The 22393-nt window shown below is 41.5% G+C and overlaps 1 protein-coding gene across 1 annotated transcript in view; it reads left to right on the top strand.

The window, feature by feature from the left end:
* Positions 1-21439, top strand: part of LOC311065182 (uncharacterized protein) — a gene marked incomplete at its 5' end in the record, with an annotated part of 30066 nt that extends 8627 nt beyond the window's left edge. Inside the window, 8 exons of the mRNA XM_084085399.1 lie at positions 1109-1359; positions 5800-6499; positions 6957-7204; positions 7672-7980; positions 9487-9632; positions 11400-11541; positions 17309-17452; positions 18820-21439. Coding sequence (XP_083941525.1) covers positions 1109-1359; positions 5800-6499; positions 6957-7204; positions 7672-7980; positions 9487-9632; positions 11400-11541; positions 17309-17452; positions 18820-20423 — 3544 coding nt within the window. The 3' untranslated portion in view covers positions 20424-21439. The remainder of the gene's footprint in view (positions 1-1108; positions 1360-5799; positions 6500-6956; positions 7205-7671; positions 7981-9486; positions 9633-11399; positions 11542-17308; positions 17453-18819) is intronic.
* Between the last annotated feature and the right edge of the window lie 954 nt (positions 21440-22393).

The raw sequence follows: 22393 nt of genomic DNA, 5'->3' as shown, positions 1-22393 counted from the left end.
CTGTCTGTGGACAGCTAATCTCCGGCACCGTTGGCTTGATGGCAGCAAAATTGTGCACACACGTTCCCTGAATGCCTGAGCAGAACCTCTGCCCCATATTTTTTTCACCTGACCCCGTTATAGCGCCACCAGGAGGCCGATTTTTGCAAAACACATTTTTGACAGTACTCCTACAGATTTTGTCCAAACATCTCTCTCACACACACACACACACACACACACACACACACACACACACACACACACACACACACACACACAGTATCTCTAGTCATTAAAGTGGCCACACCATGAATTTCATTTTTTTTTGGGCTCCCCAGTGTCTCTTGTACCCCCCAAATTTTTTTTTTTTAACATTCAGTCATTCATTCTCATTTCAGAGATTTTCAGAATGGGCGTGTCTGAACAGGCCATTTCAGAATGGCAAGTGACATTTCTGCCCATGTATTTTGACAGATATAATTGCTCAGTAGCCCCCCCCCTGCCCAAAAGGACGTTTTGGTATTGCAGCTGAAAAAGCTTGGAATGACAGACAGTCAGATTGTGAGAAAAAATATCTGGATGTTTTTTAGGCTTACAACCTGTTTAAAACGTATTAGGGGGCAATATTTACATATAATATATATTTTTTAAATTCATGGTGTGGCCCCTTTTGAACAAAACTGGTCATTCAGATTTTTCATATTCCATCCTCCTGATTTGCTAAGATTGGCTTTGCAGGAATGCTCCGTTTTGAACAAAATGCCTCAAATCATGAACACAGTGTGCAATTTCCGCACACACATTTCAAACATTCCAAATTTGCACGCACATTCCCACTTGGCCAAGGAAGAAATGCCACTTGAATTTTCAAATCAGCCTCATGGTGGCGCTATAACAGGCCCCTTATACCTATAACTGCACGAGCTGTGTAAAACTTTGCATGCACACTCCCTAGAGGCCATGGAAAAACATATGCCCAGCATTTTTCACATCTGCCATTTATAGCGCCAACAGGATATGTAAAATACATTTTTTAATATTACTCCTTCAGATTTTATCCAAATTTCACGCAAATCGTTACACATGATCGTCATGTGATCAAGTGTCTGTGTGTCTCCTCTACCAGGTTCCGGCCCACTCAGATTAAGACCGAGAAGGAGACCAAGCTAAAGTTCTTCTTCTTCAAGGATACGAAGGACCAGGAGGACGAGGAGGGGATGGAGGGCGGGGTAGCTGTCGGACACAGCAGGAGCTACGGCTTTGACGACCTGAGTGAGAGTGACAGCAATGATGAGAGCACCCAGGCCAAGAAGAAGAAGGAGGCAGCGGCGGTGCTGGGCACCAGCATGGACAGCCCCCAGACCAGCAGCAACACAGGTGTGCCACTTTCTCGGCTACGTAGACGCCTGTCCGCTCCCATTCTTGCTCCTTGCAAAATAACTCCATATTTCCTTAACTTTTTACAGTGGGGAAAACGAGTCATTTTTGATCCGCGATCACTCCGCCATGGTGACTCGCGTGAGAGATGTTATTGTTCCAGGCGTTAGCCAGGACCATCCACCATCGTGCACGCATATATTGTTTACAATCGGGTGCTCGTCGTTGAGTCTACAGCTGTAAACAGCGTAGCGTTACAAACTGTGAGATCTCTGGCACTCAACGTCACTTTTTTAATAAAACTCTGGCACCAAATGTGTTCAAACTGGAGCTAAAACGCTAACGACGAAACCGGGAAGCAGGATGAGAACGGGGGTGTTAGGAGTGCGAAACTAAACCGTTAAGCTCCTCAAGGTCCTATCCCATCTCTGCTCGTGGCCGGGGCCGGACAAGGCCTACCGGAGCTACTGGGACCGGTTAGTTGCTTGGCTAAGCACCTGGCTCCCGTTTTCGGGGCGATTTTCCGCTCTGTTGTGCAACGCCACGACTTGGCGAAATGAACGGCCGATACATGAGCTTGTTGCGAGCTCTCATATCGGTCGTTTATTTCGGTGGACGGCAGGCCTGGAATTTCGTAATTTTAGGGGCAAGGCCACTTGGCCTTTGGTGTTGTAATTTTTTGGAGGGCACAAAGGCCAAATGCCAGGGCAAGAAGGCCATCCAAAAAAAAAAAGTTTTTTAAGTCCAAAAAAGTTTTTTTAGTCCACGGAAATAATGCATTTAACTTGAAGGTTAAGGATGATTGTATTTTAATATATTATAAGAATTGTATAACTATCTGTGAAATATAACCCTCAAAATAATGTGTTGGCAAATGACCAAAATTTGGTTATATAGGTCTCAATATGTCACATTCAGCCCTGGACATTGACTGAAGTAGGGGTCACATTAATCACATTAGATTCACAGATTAGGGGTCTTCAACCTTTTCAGGCCAGGGACCCCCAAACTGATGGGGTGATGGAGCAGGGACCCCCTACCTCGTAGGGTAGGTAGGGGGTAGGCTACTATATATATCATATATTTATGTATAAAATTGTGTTTTATATAAATACACATGAAAAAATTGCCTGCTCCTACGCACAGGTTGACCCAGTAGGTGTGCAAAAGGACCTTTCTCAGGGGCGTCAATTGGGTATGGCAAGGCATGGCAGGTGCCATACCTTGGCTCCAGAAAAAAAAAGAGAAATAAAATCATGAATAGTAGCCTAATGCAGGTGTAAGACCATTGTGTTTGCATTGTGTTATAGGTATAATGCATAGTTTCTATGCATTTCAGGGGTTTTGACCCCCTAAAAAAAAGGATAGATGTCCCTTATTTTAATCTCTGGGAGTTGGCAACCCTAACCTTGCCATACCTTAGCTTTTGCTGAACTGACACCACTTATCTTTCTCTACAAAATATGTATAAACATACCATGTTATTGTGCATTCATTACTAAGCTATTAAAATATGTCATGTTATGTTTAAAGTCAAATTTACATTTTTGGAAAAAAAAAGAATGAAAAAAAGTTTTTAAGTTTTTAAAAACAAAAATATTTTTTTATCAAACAACAATTTCGCGGACCCCCTGCAGTACCTTCGCGGACCCCCTGTTGAAGACCTCTGGTAGAGATTTTGTCTTTTCCCCACAAGTTATTTTCATTCAAATGAAATGTGATTGAACTTGCACTAATAATGACTTTAGTTGATTTTTCACTCTTTAAAATATAGTATTTCTTAATTATTAATAATTACAGCTTGTAGATTGGCTATTTTCACTATTTTAAATTGTTTTTAAATAATAATAAAAAAGGAACATACAAGATTTCCACCCCACAGCCATAATATATAGCCAATATATGGTTCTGTATGAGTCAGTTTTTGCAGATTTCATTCTAATTGGCTACTATGCCTGCATATGAATTTCATGAGCCTGGGTAGGTCACCCTGGCTTGGCGGAGATATGCCCTGTTGCGCACACTCCACACACTGCGCTGCAGGTGAAAGTAATTCACTTAACAAGGGCTGTGTTGCGCACCAACAAACGGACTAAAACTGTCACATTCTAGCTGTTGAAATGAACTCCCAATTAGAACATTGTTGACAAACGAACAGATATTATGGATGTGGTTTGCAAAAGGAATATATATTTCTTGTCCATCAGAGCGGTGAGGTCACTCTTTTATATGATATTGATAGCCTAAACTTTTAATTTGTCTGCAGTTATTCTGTTGCTTGCTTTATATTAAGACTCATAATTTGGGGATTTCGCTGTATTTTATTAGATGTATTCATCTATGTTTTGCTGTTGAAAAAAACATCGGGGCACATCGGTCTGTAGGACTACGGAATCCTCTCTCTCTCTCTCAGGCTAGAAATCAAACCTACCATTCAACAGGCTGCGTTAGATTTATCTCCGGTTTGGCCCGGTAATGCTTTTGTGTCTAATACACGGTGTTGCAGGATTCCGAAGGTTCATAGGAGGCTCAAAATCAAACCTACCTACCACTGTGCATGTTGTAGCTGCGCAGCTCAACCAAAGGGACTGGTGTCTAAAAAAAACGTATTGACAGGAAAATCGCGCAGAGGAAAAACTGTGAAATCAGTTGCTGGGCGCAGCTGGGGCACCACGGCCACTGTGGCCGTGAAGGCATGTCATTATTCGAGGGGCACACGGCCAATGAGAGGGGCAACGACGGCCATGGCCGCCGTGAAATTCCTGCCCTGGTGGACGGTCAGCGTTAAACTTAAGCCGTAGTGCGCTCGGGGTAGAACGGTCCGAAGGAGCGCCCGAATTGTAGCGCTGGCGACAACGAAGCCTCCCGCTCGTTCCATCTCACGCCCGCCGGAAAACGAGCGCACCTCTCAATCTGACTGATTTTCCACATGTATTGTAACATATAAATGCCATTTTATCTACCCTACCCTTCTCCATTGAGTTCAATGGAGAAGTGGCGTCACGTTATATTCAGTTCCTCAAGCTTTAAACTAATACTAATAAAAAAGGGGAGGCATTACAACAACCAACAATAGTAAAACTATATAAACAATCTGTTCATAAGAAATAATAAGTAAAAGGTTCTATGATTAAATGCATTCTATCTCATCCATATGAACTCATTCTTACACAGACAAGTACCTTTAGTGCCCGGAAGTGAATGGACATATACTTGTCCAAAGGACACGCTCCTCAAAAAGTTAATGTCAAGCCCTGTGGTGTTTTTTTATTAGTGATGATGATGATGATGTTGTCATGATATACTGTATTTGCTTTGGTCAAAGCTATGTTAAATCCACCTTTGCCCACTACTACTATTTCTTACCTTAACTCATTCACTGCCAGAATCATTAAATCATTAAATCATCACCACTGCCAGCGATCTTTCGATTTTCTTACCTTTTCAAGTGGTTACAGAATATCTATCTCCAGTATGATCAATCCCCTTATGGTTGCTAATCACGGAGGGTTTCACTGTGCTTCCGCGAAAGGAAAAGTCGCCATGACCCCTCCTTCACTTGCTATGAGCCATTGAAAATAGCATGTCTCCAACAATGCAGGGGGGAAAAAAGAAACTCAAGTTACAGCTGTTTGCTCACAGATGCTAAACAGGAAGTAGATGTAATAGTGTAGTACATCTTGGGATCACGTGATCTCTTGCTTCTGTGTGTATTTGGGGATGAAGTGGTCACTCATGTGATACCGAAGAGCGCCAACTAGTGGTAACACAAAAGAAAAGTCGTCATAGTCGTCCTTGGCAGGCTTGGCCTTTGAAAAAAATGACGTCATAGTCGTCCTTGGCAGTGAATGAGTGTGCAAATACTACAGATTCATATACATTTAAAAATGTATAAGTATATGCCCCTATATGTGAGGTTTGGACATCGACATTCGCTGCACTGTGATTGGCCACCATTGTACCCCCCTAACCCTACACATTCAATGCAAATCACTGGCCACCATTGTACCCCCCTAACCCTGCACCGTGATTGGCCACCATTGTACACCCCTAACCCCTACACATTCAATGCAAATCTATTGGCTGACTCTATTCAGGAATATGATTGGCTAGTGAAACACATGACACATGTGCATAGCCCTATAAATAGGACTATGCACTTTTTTCACCCATTGTGGACCAACCATTGTTTATTTATTGTTTATTGTTAATAAATAGCACCACACACTTCAGAAATATTACTTTTCTTTAAGTGAACTTCCATCACTGTGATGACCACTGTGACCACACCGCCCAATTCACATTGGGTGTGATTTTTTTAGTATATATATATTTGCATTTATTATCGGGTATCGGTCTTGAGAATATACTGGTATCGGTTTAAAAAAAAACATATCATGCACCTCCTATGCACCTAATTATTTTCATATCCACCCACAGATAAGCAAATGTCTGTACAGAAAGTGGTAAAGGACAGCCAGACATCGTACAGAAGCACACCTGACAGCAACCTGACACCAACAACGATGGTCTCCTATATTACAAAGACAACCGCCTCTGATGACTGGAACTCAGTGAAGATCCAGAGGCTGTCCTATGCTCTCAGTATGGACTCCAGCATTCTGGGTAAAGACTCTAATGTCGGGTCTGTAGGTAGCAGGGACTCCCAGTCCTCCTCGTCCGACCAAGATGGACTCTACACAGAAGGACTAAAAAATGTGGAGCAGGAGCTTCCAGCGGAATCTCCTGCCGAACGTCCTGTGGACAACATCCCTCAACATCCCAACATCCCTCCCCCCGTACACATCATGACCTCCGACTGCAGGAACTACCAGTGGCCTGGTCGGCCCGACAAAGCCTCCTCCGACACAGTGGACAGCAGCAGCCAGCCGCCTAGAGTGGTATCCCCTAAAGTCTACAGTGTCTCGGCTGCCAGCACAACTTCTAATACTGCAGCGGTACTGGCTGTCAAGGGGAGGCAGAGCATGTGGGACTACACTGACATGTACCCGTCCAGCCTGTCGGTCACAACCCATCACTGCAGCATGCGCGACTTGGCTACCCCGGCTTCTCCAACGGACGTAGGAGAAGCGGGCCAGATGAAGAAAAAGTTGGATGCGCCGGCGCCGAAACGCACCCGGTAAATGGCACTTAAGTCTTTCTCTCCTGTCTCATGTTTTGTAGACTAACAGAAATAAAACTGAGCTCTTCTGTGATATTTCCGTATATGCTGTAGTATTAAAGCTATGTAGGTATTCTGTACATGTATTTTTCAACTGCAGATGTGGTCCTAAAGTAATCTTTTTGATAACTTTATATTCTACATTTCTTTGAATGACACCTACAATGTCATAACGGAGCCCTTTTTGTCTGGTAATTATAGGTAAATATTGTTATGGTATCTTGAGGTGGGCAGTCGTCCCCCACCGACTCTGGAGCCAGTTGTTTATCTGATGATGGTCCATAGCTGCACGTGCCTCATTTCTCCCATGTGTCTGAAGTACCTGATTGACTTGCTCATCCCTCCCTGCAGTCAATAAACCCAATATACAGTAAGTAACCCCTCCACCGGTCTCTATCTGTGTCTCCTCTACCAGGTTCATGCCCACCCAGAATAAGACCAAGAAGGAGACCAAGCTAGAGTTCTTTGGCTTCGAGGATAAGGAGGACCAGGAGGGCGGAGCAGGTGTCGGACACAGCAGTAGCTACAAAATGAAGTACTTTGGCTTTGACGACCTGAGTGAGAGTGACAGCAATGATGAGAGCACCCAGGCCAAGGAGAAGAAGGAGGCAGCGGCGGTGCTGGGCACCACCATGGACAGCCCCCAGACCAGCAGCAACACAGGTGGGCCACTTTCTCTGCCAAGTAGACACGATTCACATGACACGAGTAAACCACAACAGTAATTCAGCAAATACCTTTTTTTTTTAACTTTATTACTTTAAGAGCAGTGGTGGAAAAAGTACAAATATTTTCCTCTGAGATGTAGTGGAGTAGAAGTAAAAGTATTGGAAATTGGAAATACTCAAGTAAAGTACAAATACCTCAAAATTGTACTTAAGAAATGTACTTAGTTACTTTCCACCACTGGTTAAGAGGCATACTGGTAAAGGCATCTAGCGTCACTGTGCAGTCTGTTTCATATTCAACCTTCATCTACAACCCATGTCACATCAAAGTCCTTATTCATGTCACATCAAAGTCATTATTATTGAAGTCCTTAATCAAGTCCAATCAAAGTTCTTATTATTAAAGTCCTTATTCAAGTCTAATCACTCCATTTTTATAAAACTCGTTATTCTACATTCCAGACCAGTCTGTGGAGTCCAGCCGGCAATTGCAGATGAGTTCTCCAGCCTGGACAATTTCGATTAAACAGGAACATGAAGACCACTTTAAACAAGAACCCAAAGACCATCTTAAACAGGAACCTGAAGACCACCTTAAACAGGAACCTGAAGATCACATTAAACAGGAATCTGAAGACCACCTTAAACAGGAATCTGAAGACCACCTTAAACAGGAACCTGAAGACCACCTTAATCAGGAATCTGAAGACCACCTTAAACAGGAACCTGAAGACCACCTTAAACAGGAACCTGAAGACTATCTGGACACCAGTAAGTTTCATGCCACGTCTATATCTAAAATCTAAAGTGTAGAAGATGCGGGGCGGTGAGGAATCTATGGATGCCGGTATAACATGCACGAACACACTAAGAGATCAAACACCTATTATAGATAGGCATCGTCCCATTCCATTGATGGTGTCTGAACTCTGTTGCTAAACAGTGATACAGTCACTCAAATGAAAGGACTTGCCTTCCCTCACTAACATGCCAACATGGTTGCAAGTGAAAAAGACTAAAAACATCGCCAGATTTGGTGTGGGACCTTTCATCACAAAACGACTTGTAGCGGCTGTTAACACATTGAGTAACACATCGGTCCGGGCCGTTTTTCATAATCCAAACGAGGTGTGCCTTTTTTTTCTTTTAAAGATAATTTTTGGGCTTTTTTGCCTTTATTGATAGATAACAGTAGACTGACAGGAAATGGGGAGAGAGATGGGGGGGTGACACGCAGCAAAGGTCGGGAGTCGAACCCGCGACACGCTGTCAGGCTGGCATTGCAGCCTAGGGTGCCTGGACCGCCACGCTGCGGCCCAGGCCTTATAACCGTTTTTGACTTTTTTTTTTTTTTTTTCCTTCACAGCACCAGGAGATATCATTTTTCGAAGATTTAGACTTTAATCCACTTCCTGGTTAACTTATGACTTCAAAAGCCTGTATCTCGGCTCCTGTGTACTTCTTGTTTTTTTTACTATTTTCAACTGGCTGCAACTATGGAAAAACCCCTGGCACTCAATGTGTTAACGAGGACACGTTTGTTTAAAGTTTGATGAAACCTGCAATCAAACAACTGGAATAAATATGGGTCTTAAATCTGACTTCCCTAAACTGTTTACAGTGAATGAAGAATCCAAAAACGAGAAGACGGTAGAGAATACGAATCCAGAAAACAGAAAAGAACATGCGGCCGTGTCCATTGAGTTCAATGGAGAAGTGGCGCCACGTTATATTCGGTTCCTCAAGCTTTTAACTATACTAATAAAAAAGTGGAGGCATGATCAACAATAGCAAAGCTATATCAAACATATGTTCATAAGAAATCCGTTAATAAACTCCAACACAGCCCTCAGAGTATAATTCAAGTGTCTTGTATGCAGTCGTATCGTCATTCTTTAAAAAAAAGTGTGTGTGTGTGCGCGTGAAAAAGTTAAAACCTTTATTCTGTGGCTTCAATGATAGCTTCATCATTGAAATGAGTTAAGTGTGATGGGGATAACCCATGCGTAGCGGCCCCACACCCTTCTTCAGGGTATAACCTAGCCTAGTTCCTTGTTTTTTTTCTTCTTTCCTTTGTTATTCTTTCCAGAGTTTTGATAAATGTTTGCGGTTGCCCCCTATTATTTCTTTCCCCCAATTAATCAAGCGTTCTCTACTTTCTTATCTAGTTTTTGGATTCTTTAATCACCATAAAGGAATGTGGGGTGAAGTACTGCTTTAAATGTAGCCTAATGAACACGGAACCTTATAATAAATGACACTGTGGTCTCTGGACAGATGCATTTGACTTCTCTGACGACTGCAGTCCTGGTGTCACTGATGTCCAGAACGGCCGCCCAGGGAGGCCGCATGACAAATCCAAGGACGCTGGACCCAAAAAGATCTTCAGTGGACCCAAAAAGATCTTCAGTGGACCCAAAAAGGTCTGGGGCATTAGCCAGGGTTTGTGTGTGTCTGCCCGCCACACATTTTCCCTTAATGAACAATGTTGCCAGATTGTGTGAGAGAAACAAGCAACCAGGTCTATGAAAACAAGCCCAAAATAAGAGACTAGGGCAGGTCAGTCAAACTTTGTCTAAGGCCAGTGGTATATACCCTATGGCCTCGGTCCCAGCCTAACTCATCTGCGAAGAGAAGAGCCTGGTCACGACCTAAAGCAGCAAGTGTTTAGAAAGTCCTGAGTGGACAGGATTTCCGTCGTACGCGTTTCCCCCAGAAACAATATTTTTTTCACCAATCATGACACTTGTTTCATTCACGGAGAATGTCAACAGATTTGTAAAGCATCAACGTCATTTCCTTGGGCGGTACTTCCGCCAAATTCAACCATTTCTGGTTGTCAACTTCCTAGACAACCAACATCCCAGGTCTTGCCCAGGGTGTATGTATATAGGGTCAAGGTGGTTAAACTGAAGCAAGCCCAAATAAGCAAGTACTACACTTGAGAAACAAGCCCAAAAAAACGCAACCCGCAACTTCCAATATTTACAAGCGATTTTACAGGAAAACCAGCCCATTATCGATTATAATAAGCAGACTTGACAACACTGTTTATGGGGCATCAGGATTCAGGAATGTGTTGTTGAATTCTTTTGTAAGAGATTTGTAATTACAAAGACTATCCTGTTGAAAAAACAGTAATGTCTGGTTGTGGAATCAACCGTAGTGCATCCGGCTTTGTCGGGTCTCCAACACAATTGGCCCGGGTTCGGGGTAGGGAAGCCGGGCGGGGAGGGTGATATTGGTCATTGCACGTACTCCGACAGGCTGGGGCAGCACCTGTCAGCAGGGAGTGTTGGGCGGGTGTAGGACGAAGGCCCTACGTCCTTCCGGTGGGGGCTCCTCACTGGCAGGTGAGTCAGTAGGATGCAACAGCAGTGACAACACAGAAATGTGTGTGGGGAGGAATTCATTGGCATAATGACTAAATTGGGGAGAACAGGGTAAAAAATTATAGGCTACTCTAAAATTTAAAAAGAAAAACTAATGTCTGGTTGTTATGTCAGGGTCAGGCTGACACCCATCTGCATGACTCACCCTTGCTTGGTGGTGTTTGGGTGTATTGTCATCATTTGGGGGTGCTCCTTCCATTCCGACATCTCGCCACTCCGACAAGTGGCTTCCGCGTGCGGTTAGGGTTAGGGTTAGGGTTAGGTATAGGGTTCGTTAACGTCGGAAAGGCGACATGTCGGAAAGGCGAAATGCACCCCATCATTTGTGACCAGCCGCACTCCAGGCTAAATCTTTTCGCACACTCAAGTTTTCAGAGTCAGAAGATAAAAAACGCAGGAGATTTCTTTTTCCCATCTAAAATGTGTTAAGGCCACAGCAGCAACCCGCTACATTTCACATACATGTCAGAGCTTAAATTATAATGTAAATATGAAATACTAGAGTCACACATCAGAGGTCTGCCCGCCGGCCGGCCGGTCCTCCCTTAAGCCAATTTTAATGTAGGATATGTATTCAATCTGCAACGGAAATCAAAAATCTGAGACGGTCTGCCGGGAATTAGCCAAATGTGGCTAATTCTAAGCTAGTACTATTGCAGTTACCCTCTGTTTGCAGTCAATCACGGAAATGTTGAACACAAAACTACCACTGCATTATTGAAGCTCTTCAGTGATGTGGTAATAAGGTTGTTGAATGACACTGATAACGTTTGTATTTTCTACTGGTGATTTCCACAGATGACCACAGGGAGAGGTCCACGGTATCAAGAGATGGTCTCCAAAAGATATTCAACGTTGTCAGAGTATCAGCGAGAGGTGGACCAGGGATGTGGACTGTTCGATGCAATGATGCAACCCATAGTAAAGTTGTACAGGATAGGTATGTAGTGTTTCATTCACTGGTGGTTTAAACCTGTAGTAAATTAGTTTTGCATCCTGTAAAGAAAAAAAGAAAAACGACTATTCCCATCATTTTTTGTTTTCGTATGCCATACATGAATACGTTTAAAAAAAATCTTAATTCTGATGTGCCTAAACTGCAGAGACTTTGTTTAATGCGAACGATCCCCAACCCTGAAGATCTACAAGCTCACTTTGTGATTGACCTATTCAAAAAACTGTCATTACCAGTACTGTATTATATCTGCTGTTTGTTTTGGGATGATTGAAATTTGGGATAATGTACTGAATCAGTAATAGATTCACTGAGTTAATTAATGTATGTATTGAATCTGGGCATTTTATTTCATTTTAGTTTTTTTTTGCCTAGCGCAGTGTGTGAAAAGAAATCCTTAAATTCTGATCTCTATTCAGACACCTAGAACTTACATCTATTTGATATGTCATGCTGCATTCCTGTGTTTAATTAGTTGCTTCTGAACAATCTCCGTTGCAATGTCTTTCATAAACTATGTATTTGCAAAAAACGACTTCTTCTTCTTTCTTCTTTGTCTTTCGGCTGCTCCCGTCAGGGGTTGCCACAGCGGATCATTCGCTTCCATTTGGCTCGGTCCTCTGCATCCTCCTCCGTCACGCCCACTACCTTCATGTCCTCCTTCACCGCGTCCATGTACCTTCTCTTCGGCCTTCCCTTCCTCCTCTTCCCTGGCAGCTCCATCTCCAGCATCCTCCTCCCAATGTACTCCCCTTCCCTTCTCCGCACATGTCCATACCACCTCAGTCTTGCCTCTCTCACTTTCTGTCCCAGCGGTTCCACGTGAGCGCTTCCCCTTATGTACTCATTCCTGATCTTGTCCACTCTCGTCACTCCCAGAGAGAAGCGCAGCATTTTCATTTCTGCCACCTCCAGCTCCGTCACCTGCCTGCTGGTCAGTGCCACAGTCTCTAGTCCATACAGCATGGCTGGTCTCACGACACTGCTATAGACCCTTCCCTTCACTCTCGCTGGTACCATTCTGTCACAGATCACCCCAGTCATCCTTCTCCACCCGCACCACCCCGCCTGCACTCTCTTCTTCACCTCCCTGCCACAATCTCCACTACTCTGCACCGTTGACCCCAAGTATTTAAACTCGTGCACTTTCGGTACCTCCACTCCCTGCATCTTCACCCCCCCTCCTTCCTCCCTCTCATTTACACACATGTACTCTGTCTTGCTCCTGCTCACTCTCATCCCTCTTCTCTCCAGTGCATGTCTCCACTTCTCTAGATTTTCTTCTACCTGCTCCCTGCTCTCACTACAAATTGCGATGTCGTCTGCAAACATCATGGTCCACGGGGCCTCCTGCCTGACCTCATCTGTCAGCCTGTCCATCATCATGGCGAATAGGAATGGGCTGAGGGCCGACCCTTGGTGCAATCCCACCCCGACCTTGAAACCCTCTGTCACTCCCACTGCACACTTCACCACCGTCTCACTACCCTCATACATGTCCTGTACTACTCTCACATACTTTTCTGCCACTCCTGACTTCCTCATACAGTGCCACAGCTCCTCTCTTGGTACCCTATCGTATGCCTTTTCTAGGTCTACGAATACACAGTGTAGCTCCTTTTGTCCTTCTCTATACTTCTCCATCAGCATTCTCAGGGCGAACAATGCATCTGTTGTGCTTTTCCCTGGCATGAACCCATACTGCTGCTCGCTGATGTCCACCTCTGCTCTCAATCTGGTCTCTACTACTCTTTCCCAGAGCTTCATGCTATGACTGATCAGCTTAATACCCCTGTAATTGCTGCAGCTCTGTGCATCTCCCTTGTTCTTAAAAATGGGCACTAGGACGCTTTGCCTCCACTCCTCTGGCATTTTCTCATTGGCCAAGATGTTGTTGAACAATCTTGCCAAAAAGTCCACTGCTAACTCTCCTAGGCAACTCCAGGCTTCCGCTGGTATATCGTCTGGTCCTACCGCCTTCCCTCTCTTCATTTGCAAAAAACGACTAATTGAATATTAATGGGAAAGGGGCATTTATTGTCAGTCGTTATGTTGTCAGTTTGAAGCCCTTTTTTACTTGCATATCTTATACTCATATATGAGTGCAACACATGTGTTTTTTCATTTTTTTTTCATATTATAATCATGAGAGAATTGTGATCTTAATTCTTAGGAGAAACATTGTGATTCACATTTCAATCACGAAAGGCCCTGATTCACATTTAGCAAAGAGTTGCAGACCCATTAGGAACCCACTTGTAACTCTGTGTTAAATTAAATCTGATGATTTTACCATGTAGATTTGGGTCCCCGAGATCAAAACGGTATCAAAAGGGGGTCCATGGCTTAATGCATATTAAACTGGGGATGCTTGAAAAAAATGAAATGTCTTCTCAAATAGAGGTCCCCGGGTTAATATGTAGTGGTGGAAAAAGTACTCAAATTCTTTACTTAAGTAAAAGTACCAATACTGTAATATAGAAATACTCTATTACAAGTAAAAGTCCAGAATTCAAAATTTACATGAGTAAAAGTAAAAAAGTATTGGCATCAAAATGTACTTAAAGTATCAAAAGTAAAAGTACAAAAATATTTGAAAATAGCAGATCTACAAGCCCACAACGCGTTGCGATGCGACGCGACGCGTTGTGAGCTTGTAGATCGGCTATTTTCAAATAGCCTAGGTATAAAATAGGGCTGAAGTGGTTAATGTGTGTTTCATAATATCATAATTTATATCTGAAAAGTAACTAGTAACTAAAGCTTTCAAATAATTGTAGTGGAGTAAAAGTACAATATTTGCCTCTGAGATGTAGTGGAGTAGAAGTAAAAGTATTGGAAATTGGAAATACTCAAGTAAAGTACAAATACCTCAAAATTGTCCGTAAGTACTGTACTTAAGTAAATGTACTACCACTGTTAATATGTATCAATTAGGGGGTCCTTGACATGAACAAACTTTTGAGAACCCCCTACTTGGAGACTATCCAACCTCTAACTTTAAATTCAGAAACAGAAAAGTCCAATCTGATTGAATAAAAATACCAATGTTGCACCTCTACGGACAGCTTGGGTTATCCTCTTTGTCTCTGTTAAGGCTTTGTTTAATGAAATTCACCGTTGTCTGTTCTGAGCAACAGTGTTAATTTTGACATACATTTGTATTTATCTTAAGTCATAGTCTTTTGAAAAAAGATCCATCAGTGGACTAAATTTGTTTGATTTTAAATTGTTTCGGCGGGCCTTGATAGAGTCGTAATGCCTGATTTGTAGACCGGCTATTTTCGCACACACTAACAAGCATAAAATGAATTGTCTTAGTTCTACGGGACTTGTCCAGTAGTCCCTCCCAAACATTTTAGCCTCATCTTTATTTGACAACAAAATTGTCAACATATTCAGTCCTACTTTTAGTCATCATAGCTTAGTTTTTGTCTGTGGAAAAAGGTAGTTGACAAAAATACATTTCGTCATAGTTTTAGTCGACAAAATGAACTCTGCTGAGCACCTTTCTGTAAACAAATTTAGAGCAGCCATAATTATTCCTAAGTGTTGGTTTTGGGGAGTGCTTGTTTTAAATTACTCAACGTCCTGCAGAAACAGGTGTGCCATTGACGTCACCGACGTCAATGGCACACCTTTGACGTCAGATCTACAAGCCCACAACGCGTTGCGATGCGACGCAACGCGTTGTGAGCTTGTAGATCGGCTATTTTCAAATAGCCTAGGTATAAAATAGGGCTGAAGTGGTTAATGTGTGTTTCATAATATCATAATTTATATCTGAAAAGTAACTAGTAACTAAAGCTTTCAAATAATTGTAGTGGAGTAAAAGTACAATATTTGCCTCTGAGATGTAGTGGAGTAGAAGTAAAAGTATTGGAAATTGGAAATACTCAAGTAAAGTACAAATACCTCAAAATTGTCCGTAAGTACTGTACTTAAGTAAATGTACTACCACTGTTAATATGTATCAATTAGGGGGTCCTTGACATGAACAAACTTTTGAGAACCCCCTACTTGGAGACTATCCAACCTCTAACTTTAAATTCAGAAACAGAAAAGTCCAATCTGATTGAATAAAAATACCAATGTTGCACCTCTACGGACAGCTTGGGTTATCCTCTTTGTCTCTGTTAAGGCTTTGTTTAATGAAATTCACCGTTGTCTGTTCTGAGCAACAGTGTTAATTTTGACATACATTTGTATTTATCTTAAGTCATAGTCTTTTGAAAAAAGATCCATCAGTGGACTAAATCTGTTTGATTTTAAATTGTTTCGGCGGGCCTTGATAGAGTCGTAATGCCTGATTTGTAGACCGGCTATTTTCGCACACACTAACAAGCATAAAATGAATTGTCTTAGTTCTACGGGACTTGTCCAGTAGTCCCTCCCAAACATTTTAGCCTCATCTTTATTTGACAACAAAATTGTCAACATATTCAGTCCTACTTTTAGTCATCATAGCTTAGTTTTTGTCTGTGGAAAAAGGTAGTTGACAAAAATACATTTCGTCATAGTTTTAGTCGACAAAATGAACTCTGCTGAGCACCTTTCTGTAAACAAATTTAGAGCAGCCATAATTATTCCTAAGTGTTGGTTTTGGGGAGTGCTTGTTTTAAATTACTCAACGTCCTGCAGAAACAGGTGTGCCATTGACGTCACCGACGTCACGTTTTTATAAGCCCAGGGTGCCAATGATGTCGCCAACGTCATGAAAAGAAAAAAAAAATCTAATTACTTTTTTTTTTTTTTTTTAAATGTTCAGAACCCAAGATATGATGATTTGAAGATGTGCTGCTCCATTCACTTCTTGTTTAACATCTTACTGAAAAAGGCTGTATCTCGCTTCCTAAGCACTTTTTTTTTGGTAACACTTTACTTAAAGGTCGCATCTATAATGCATTATAATCACATTTATAACGCATTATAATGCACTTATAAGGCATTATAACACTCGTTATAAATGTTTATAATCATGTATGACAACTTATTACAACGTTTATAACGTATTATAAGTGCTGGTCATAATGCATTATAAGCTCAGTGGAACCGCACATTATAACTACCTTAACTTAGTCAGTTATAAAGTGTCTTTGTTAGAAGTTGTTATTCATAATTATAAACATTTATAACGAGTGTTATGAAGCATTATAAGTGCATTTTAATGCATTACGATGCAATATAATGCATTATAGATGTGATTATAATGCAATATAGACTAGAACTTTAAGTAAAGTGGTACCTGGTAGTTATAATGTGCTGTTCCACTGAGTTTATAGTGCATTATGACCAGCGCTTATAAATTATATTATTATAAGTTATAATACTTCATAACCCTTGTTACAAGTTAAGTTAAGTTTAATCCTCTATAACAAGTGTTATAATGCCTTATAGGTGCATTATAATACGTTATAAATGTGATTATAATGCATTATAGATGTGACCTTTTAAGGAAAGTGTTACCTTTTTTTTTTACAATGTATTTTGGCTCTGGCACTCAGAGCCAAACTGCCAGAAATAAGTCAGGCACTGAATGAGTTAACCTCCCTGTTACAATTCAAAGACAAATAATCTAGAAAATACAGCAGTTTGTACTGTACACATGTGTTGCCCACATATTTTAATCAGCCCTGGTGCCACTATTCTAGGGTGAGCAACACTCAATCTGCTTCGCCAGGAAAAGCATTGCAGGTTGCATAATAATAACTAGATTCATATTTAAATGTGTTCCTGCTTGTGATTTCCACAGACCACCACAGGGAGAGGTCCACAGTATCAAGAGAGATGTTCTCCAAAAGATATTCAACGTTGTCAGAGGCACAGCGAGAGATGGACAAGGGGCGTCGACCGTTTACTGCAATGCTGCAACCCATAGTAAAGCTGTACAGGATGGGTGTGTACCGTTTTGTAACAAATTACTGTTATTGTGCTTATAGTATCAATCAGAATCAACTTTATTGTCACATCACAGGTTTACATGTGCAAAACAGTGGGTGAAATTAGTTTGTATGCAAGCTCCATCATTTTTGTGGGCAATATGGAAGAGAAAATGTATTAATTCAAATTAATTAACCTCAGAAAATAGCCAAAACTGTGCACATTTTGATCAAAAGAGTATATAAAATACTTTTAAAATGATTATGCTGTTAGAATCACAGGTGCTCCCAATAATTAATTACATCAAGCCAGTGCGCAAATGTAGGTCAAATCAATTATGTTGTCACTCCAGCGCAAGTCGGATGCAGTCAGAAGCTATTGTCTGACCAGCTCCCCTTCAACCATAAAAATACATAGTATAGCCTAGTATTTGATCAAATAAAAAAGTCAAAAAGTCAAACAGCTGTGATTAAAACGCAGGCCTACTGTGCATTCTCCATGTTCTCACCTCAAACCTGGATTATTTTTTCAAATAGACCGGATCACAGAGGCAGCGGACAGTAAAAGGTAATCTCACATCCAGGTTTATATTGGGATGTGATTTCTGCATCACAAGGCTTTCCCATCTAAAATCAAAGTGGGCTATTGTAAATCACCTATCCGTAATACAAAATTGCCACGTATTTGCATATTTTGCTTGTTAAAAACATTCCACGCCAGAGTTTAATATCATAATGTACTCACCAGTGCCAGCGATTTATTGTTGTTTTTTTCACGTCGCCACATACCTCGCTAAATACCTTAAGATCGCACGTTAAACTGTTTGTACACACACAGGGTAGCTGTGTGAGTGGCCCAGAGGAGACCGTTTCGATCGGCGATCGTCCATTTTGAAGTTGTCGCGGTTTATGTTAAACAGCGATCAGCGAGGTGAAAAAAAACTCAGAGATAATGGAGGCTTAGGGGAAGATTTAGAGCGGCGGCGGGTGGGAACGAAAATCTCCGGATACGGATATTTCCGTTTCCGGGTGTGCTACAATGAAATGTGTCACTGCGAGGGAGGCCTACAATGAAATGTGAACCTGCGAGGAAAAAAAAAAAAAAGACCACTTTGCGTAGATCTACGCAACTGGCACGCTGCGCAATTATTTAGGTTCGCGTAGATCTACGCGATTGGCATGCAATGTGTTAAGACATGCCAGTAATAAAGGTGCAAAATGGAAAAGTTAATATCTCAATATATATATATACTTAATAGCATAACCATATATTATTTTGTAAACTTTTAGTTGTGTCAGCACCGTTTATCCGTTTAACCGTAGATCTATGCACAACCCTAGTATAAATATGTAATGTTTTGTTTTTCTCATGTATTTTGCCTAGAATTCCTGCACCTCCTTGTGTGTAAAGATATTTCCCCTGAAAAGAGGAGCTCCAGTCTGGTCCAGGAGGAACCAGAGTGTCCATACATTAAAGAGGAACAGGAGAAACTACTGAGACCAGAGAAGGCTGATGGGTCAACACAGACATTACTAATAGCGAAAAGCGAAGATGATGGCGAAAACAGAAAGACAGAGCCTGTAGCCAGGACCTCAACTCAACACATGAATGTAGCTGATGTAGAAAAGAACATGTTAAGTTGTACAGAGTGTGGAAGAACATTTAATTTTAAGGGACAGCTGAAAGATCACACAATGATTCATACAGGGGAAAAACCTTTTACTTGTAAAGTTTGTGGCAAAGGCTTTCGTCTTAAGGGTATGCTAAAACCGCACATGATAAGTCATACAGGGGAAAAGCCCTTTACATGTAAAGTATGTGTCAAAGGCTTTAGTCAAAAGGGTCATCTGAAACAACACATGATATGTAGTCACACAGAGAAGAAAAGGTTTAGCTGTACAGAGTGTGGCAAATTGTTTAGATTTAAGGGAAATCTGAAGGAGCACACAATGATTCATACAGGTGAAACGCCTTTTACTTGTAAAGTTTGTGGCAAAGGCTTTACTCGAAAGTCTTCGCTGAAAACACACGCGATAACTCATTCAGAGGAAAGGACCTTTACTTGTAAAGTTTGTGGCAAAGGCTTTCTTAGAAAAGAATCAATGAAAATACACATGAGAACTCATACAGGGGAACGCCCCTTTACATGTGAAGAGTGTGGTCAAGGCTTTAGTGTAAGTGGTCATTTAAGACTACACATGAGGACTCACACAGGGGAAAGGCCCTTTACTTGTGCAATTTGTGGCAAAGGCTTTAGTCGAGCGGGTGTTGTGAAAACACACATGCGAAGTCATACTGGGGAAAAGCCCTTTACTTGTACGGTTTGTGGCACAGGCTTTGCTCTTAGTCAGTTGCTAAAAAAACACATAAGGACTCATACAGGGGAAAAGCCATTTTCCTGTACGGTCTGTGATAAAAGCTTCAGATTAATGCAACAACTAAAAATACACATGAGGACTCATACAGGGGAAAAGCCCTTTTCTTGTACAATATGTGGCAAAGACTTTCGTCAAAGATGTGCATTAAAGATACACATAAGTTCTCATACTGGGGAAAAGCCCTTTATTTGTACAATTTGTGGTGCCTGCTGTAGACAAAAGTGTGATCTAAAAAACCACATGAGGACTCATACTGGGGAAAAGCCTTTTGAGTGTACAGTATGTGGCAAATTCTTCAGTCGTGATTTAAATGTACACATGAGGACACATACAGGGGAAAGGCCCTTTCTTTGTACAGTTTGTGGCAAAGGATGTGTTAATTCAAGTAATCTTAAACAACACATGAGGATTCATACAGGGGAAAAGCCCTTTACTTGTACAGGTTGTGGCAGAGGCTTTAGTGAAAAGGGTGCTCTAAAAAGACATATGAGGATTCATACAAGGGAAAAGCCATTTACTTGTAAGGTTTGTGGCAAAGGCTGTAGATTCAGGCAGACACTAAAAGTACACATGAGGACTCATACCGGTGAAAAGCCCCTTTCTTGCTAAATATGTGGCAAAGGCTTAGTCGAATTTGTCTGTTAAAAAACCACATGAGGACTCGTACTGGGGAAAAGTCCTTTATTTGTACAATTTGCGGTGCATGCTGTAGGAAAATTAAATCATCTAAAATCATCCATCATTTGGTCCAAGGACTAAAACAAAATATAAGTGCAGGCTCCAGTGTTGCCAGATTATGTGAGAGAAATAAGTGGGTCTATGAAAACAAGCCTAAAAGAAGAGACCAGTTTTACCACTTGAGCCCTATTACATCAGCTATTTTCAGAAAATAATCTTGAAAGCAAGCCTAAATAAGCAACTACACTTCAGAAACAAGCCCAAACAAAAGCAAACCATAACTATGAATATGTACAAGCGACTTTACTGGAAAACAAGCCCACAGTTGCTTATAATAAGCAGACCTGGCAACACTGGCAGCCCCTGCAGACCAGCGCTGCATACTACTGCCGTCTCCTCATGTGGAGTTATGTCATCTGCTTTCCTCTCTACGCATGCGCACAACAATGTGCCGGCGGCGACAGTTTGTGCAGACATGTTGTCGAGACTCACCTTAAAGGAACTCCTTTGCTCTGGATATCCAGACACACTGAAATCCCCCATGACGAAGCTCCGCTTTATTGACTTTTTATGCCATGTAATCACTTTGAGATTTGTGTGAAATATGAATTGTGTTACAAATAAAATGTATTATTATTACATGTTTTTGTAAATGCAAAGATTAGGCATGTAACAATGCCGCACGTGACATTTATAAACGGATTCAAATGGTGATGATGTGATTTGCTTTATAACAATTAATGACAACACTATGTTGTGAACACAGCGAACTGTGTACAGTTTGTATGACTGAATAACATTCTCCTACTGATAGATGTATCTGATGGTATGTATGCCTGTAGATGAAGCCCCACAGCCCAAACCATGACGTGTTCGTTTTAGGGCAGTGTTTAGCTTTCATTTCAAACAGACTTCTTAGAATCGCAGCTCGCTGTAATGACCAGATAACTACCAATGGTACATACATATTTTCAAACGGTATGCATTTTGCTTGTATGAATAGTGACAAATAAAATGTTTTTTTTCTACAGCCTGCCTTTGAATTTAAATTATTAATACAGTGAACATGATGAGACTAAATATTTGATTTACAGCCTAAGGGACAGCTGAAAGATCACACAATGATTCATACAGGGGAAAAACCTTTTACTTGTAAAGTTTGTGGCAAAGGCTTTCGTCTTAAGGGTATGCTAAAACCGCACATGATAAGTCATACAGGGGAAAAGCCCTTTACTTGTAAAGTATGTGTCAAAGGCTTCAGTCAAAAGGGTCATCTGAAACAACACATGATATGTAGTCACACAGAGAAGAAAAGGTTTAGCTGTACAGAGTGTGGCAAATTGTTTAGATTTAAGGGAAATCTGAAGGAGCACACAATGATTCATACAGGTGAAACGCCTTTTACTTTCAGAAACAAGCCCAAACAAAAGCAAACCATAACTATGAATATGTACAAGCGACTTTACTGGAAAACAAGCCCACAGTTGCTTATAATAAGCAGACCTGGCAACACTGGCAGCCCCTGCAGACCAGCGCTGCATACTACTGCCGTCTCCTCATGTGGAGTTATGTCATCTGCTTTCCTCTCTACGCATGCGCACAACAATGTGCCGGCGGCGACAGTTTGTGCAGACATGTTGTCGAGACTCACCTTAAAGGAACTCCTTTGCTCTGGATATCCAGACACACTGAAATCCCCCATGACGAAGCTCCGCTTTATTGACTTTTTATGCCATGTAATCACTTTGAGATTTGTGTGAAATATGAATTGGAACAATGCACTGTACCTGCATACAGTACAGTGCATTGTAACTAGGCTGTGATCACTTAGAAAACTACAATCCACGCCGTTTAAAGGGATAGTTCACCCAAACAAATACTTTTTTTCTATGGATTAGTCA

This window comes from Gymnoscopelus microlampas (genome assembly GCF_963454915.1).
Source record: "Gymnoscopelus microlampas genome assembly, chromosome: 17".
In the NCBI taxonomy this organism is placed as follows: domain Eukaryota; kingdom Metazoa; phylum Chordata; class Actinopteri; order Myctophiformes; family Myctophidae; genus Gymnoscopelus; species Gymnoscopelus microlampas.
Note: the sequence above shows the minus strand (reverse complement) of the source record. Positions and strands in the feature narration are given on the sequence as shown.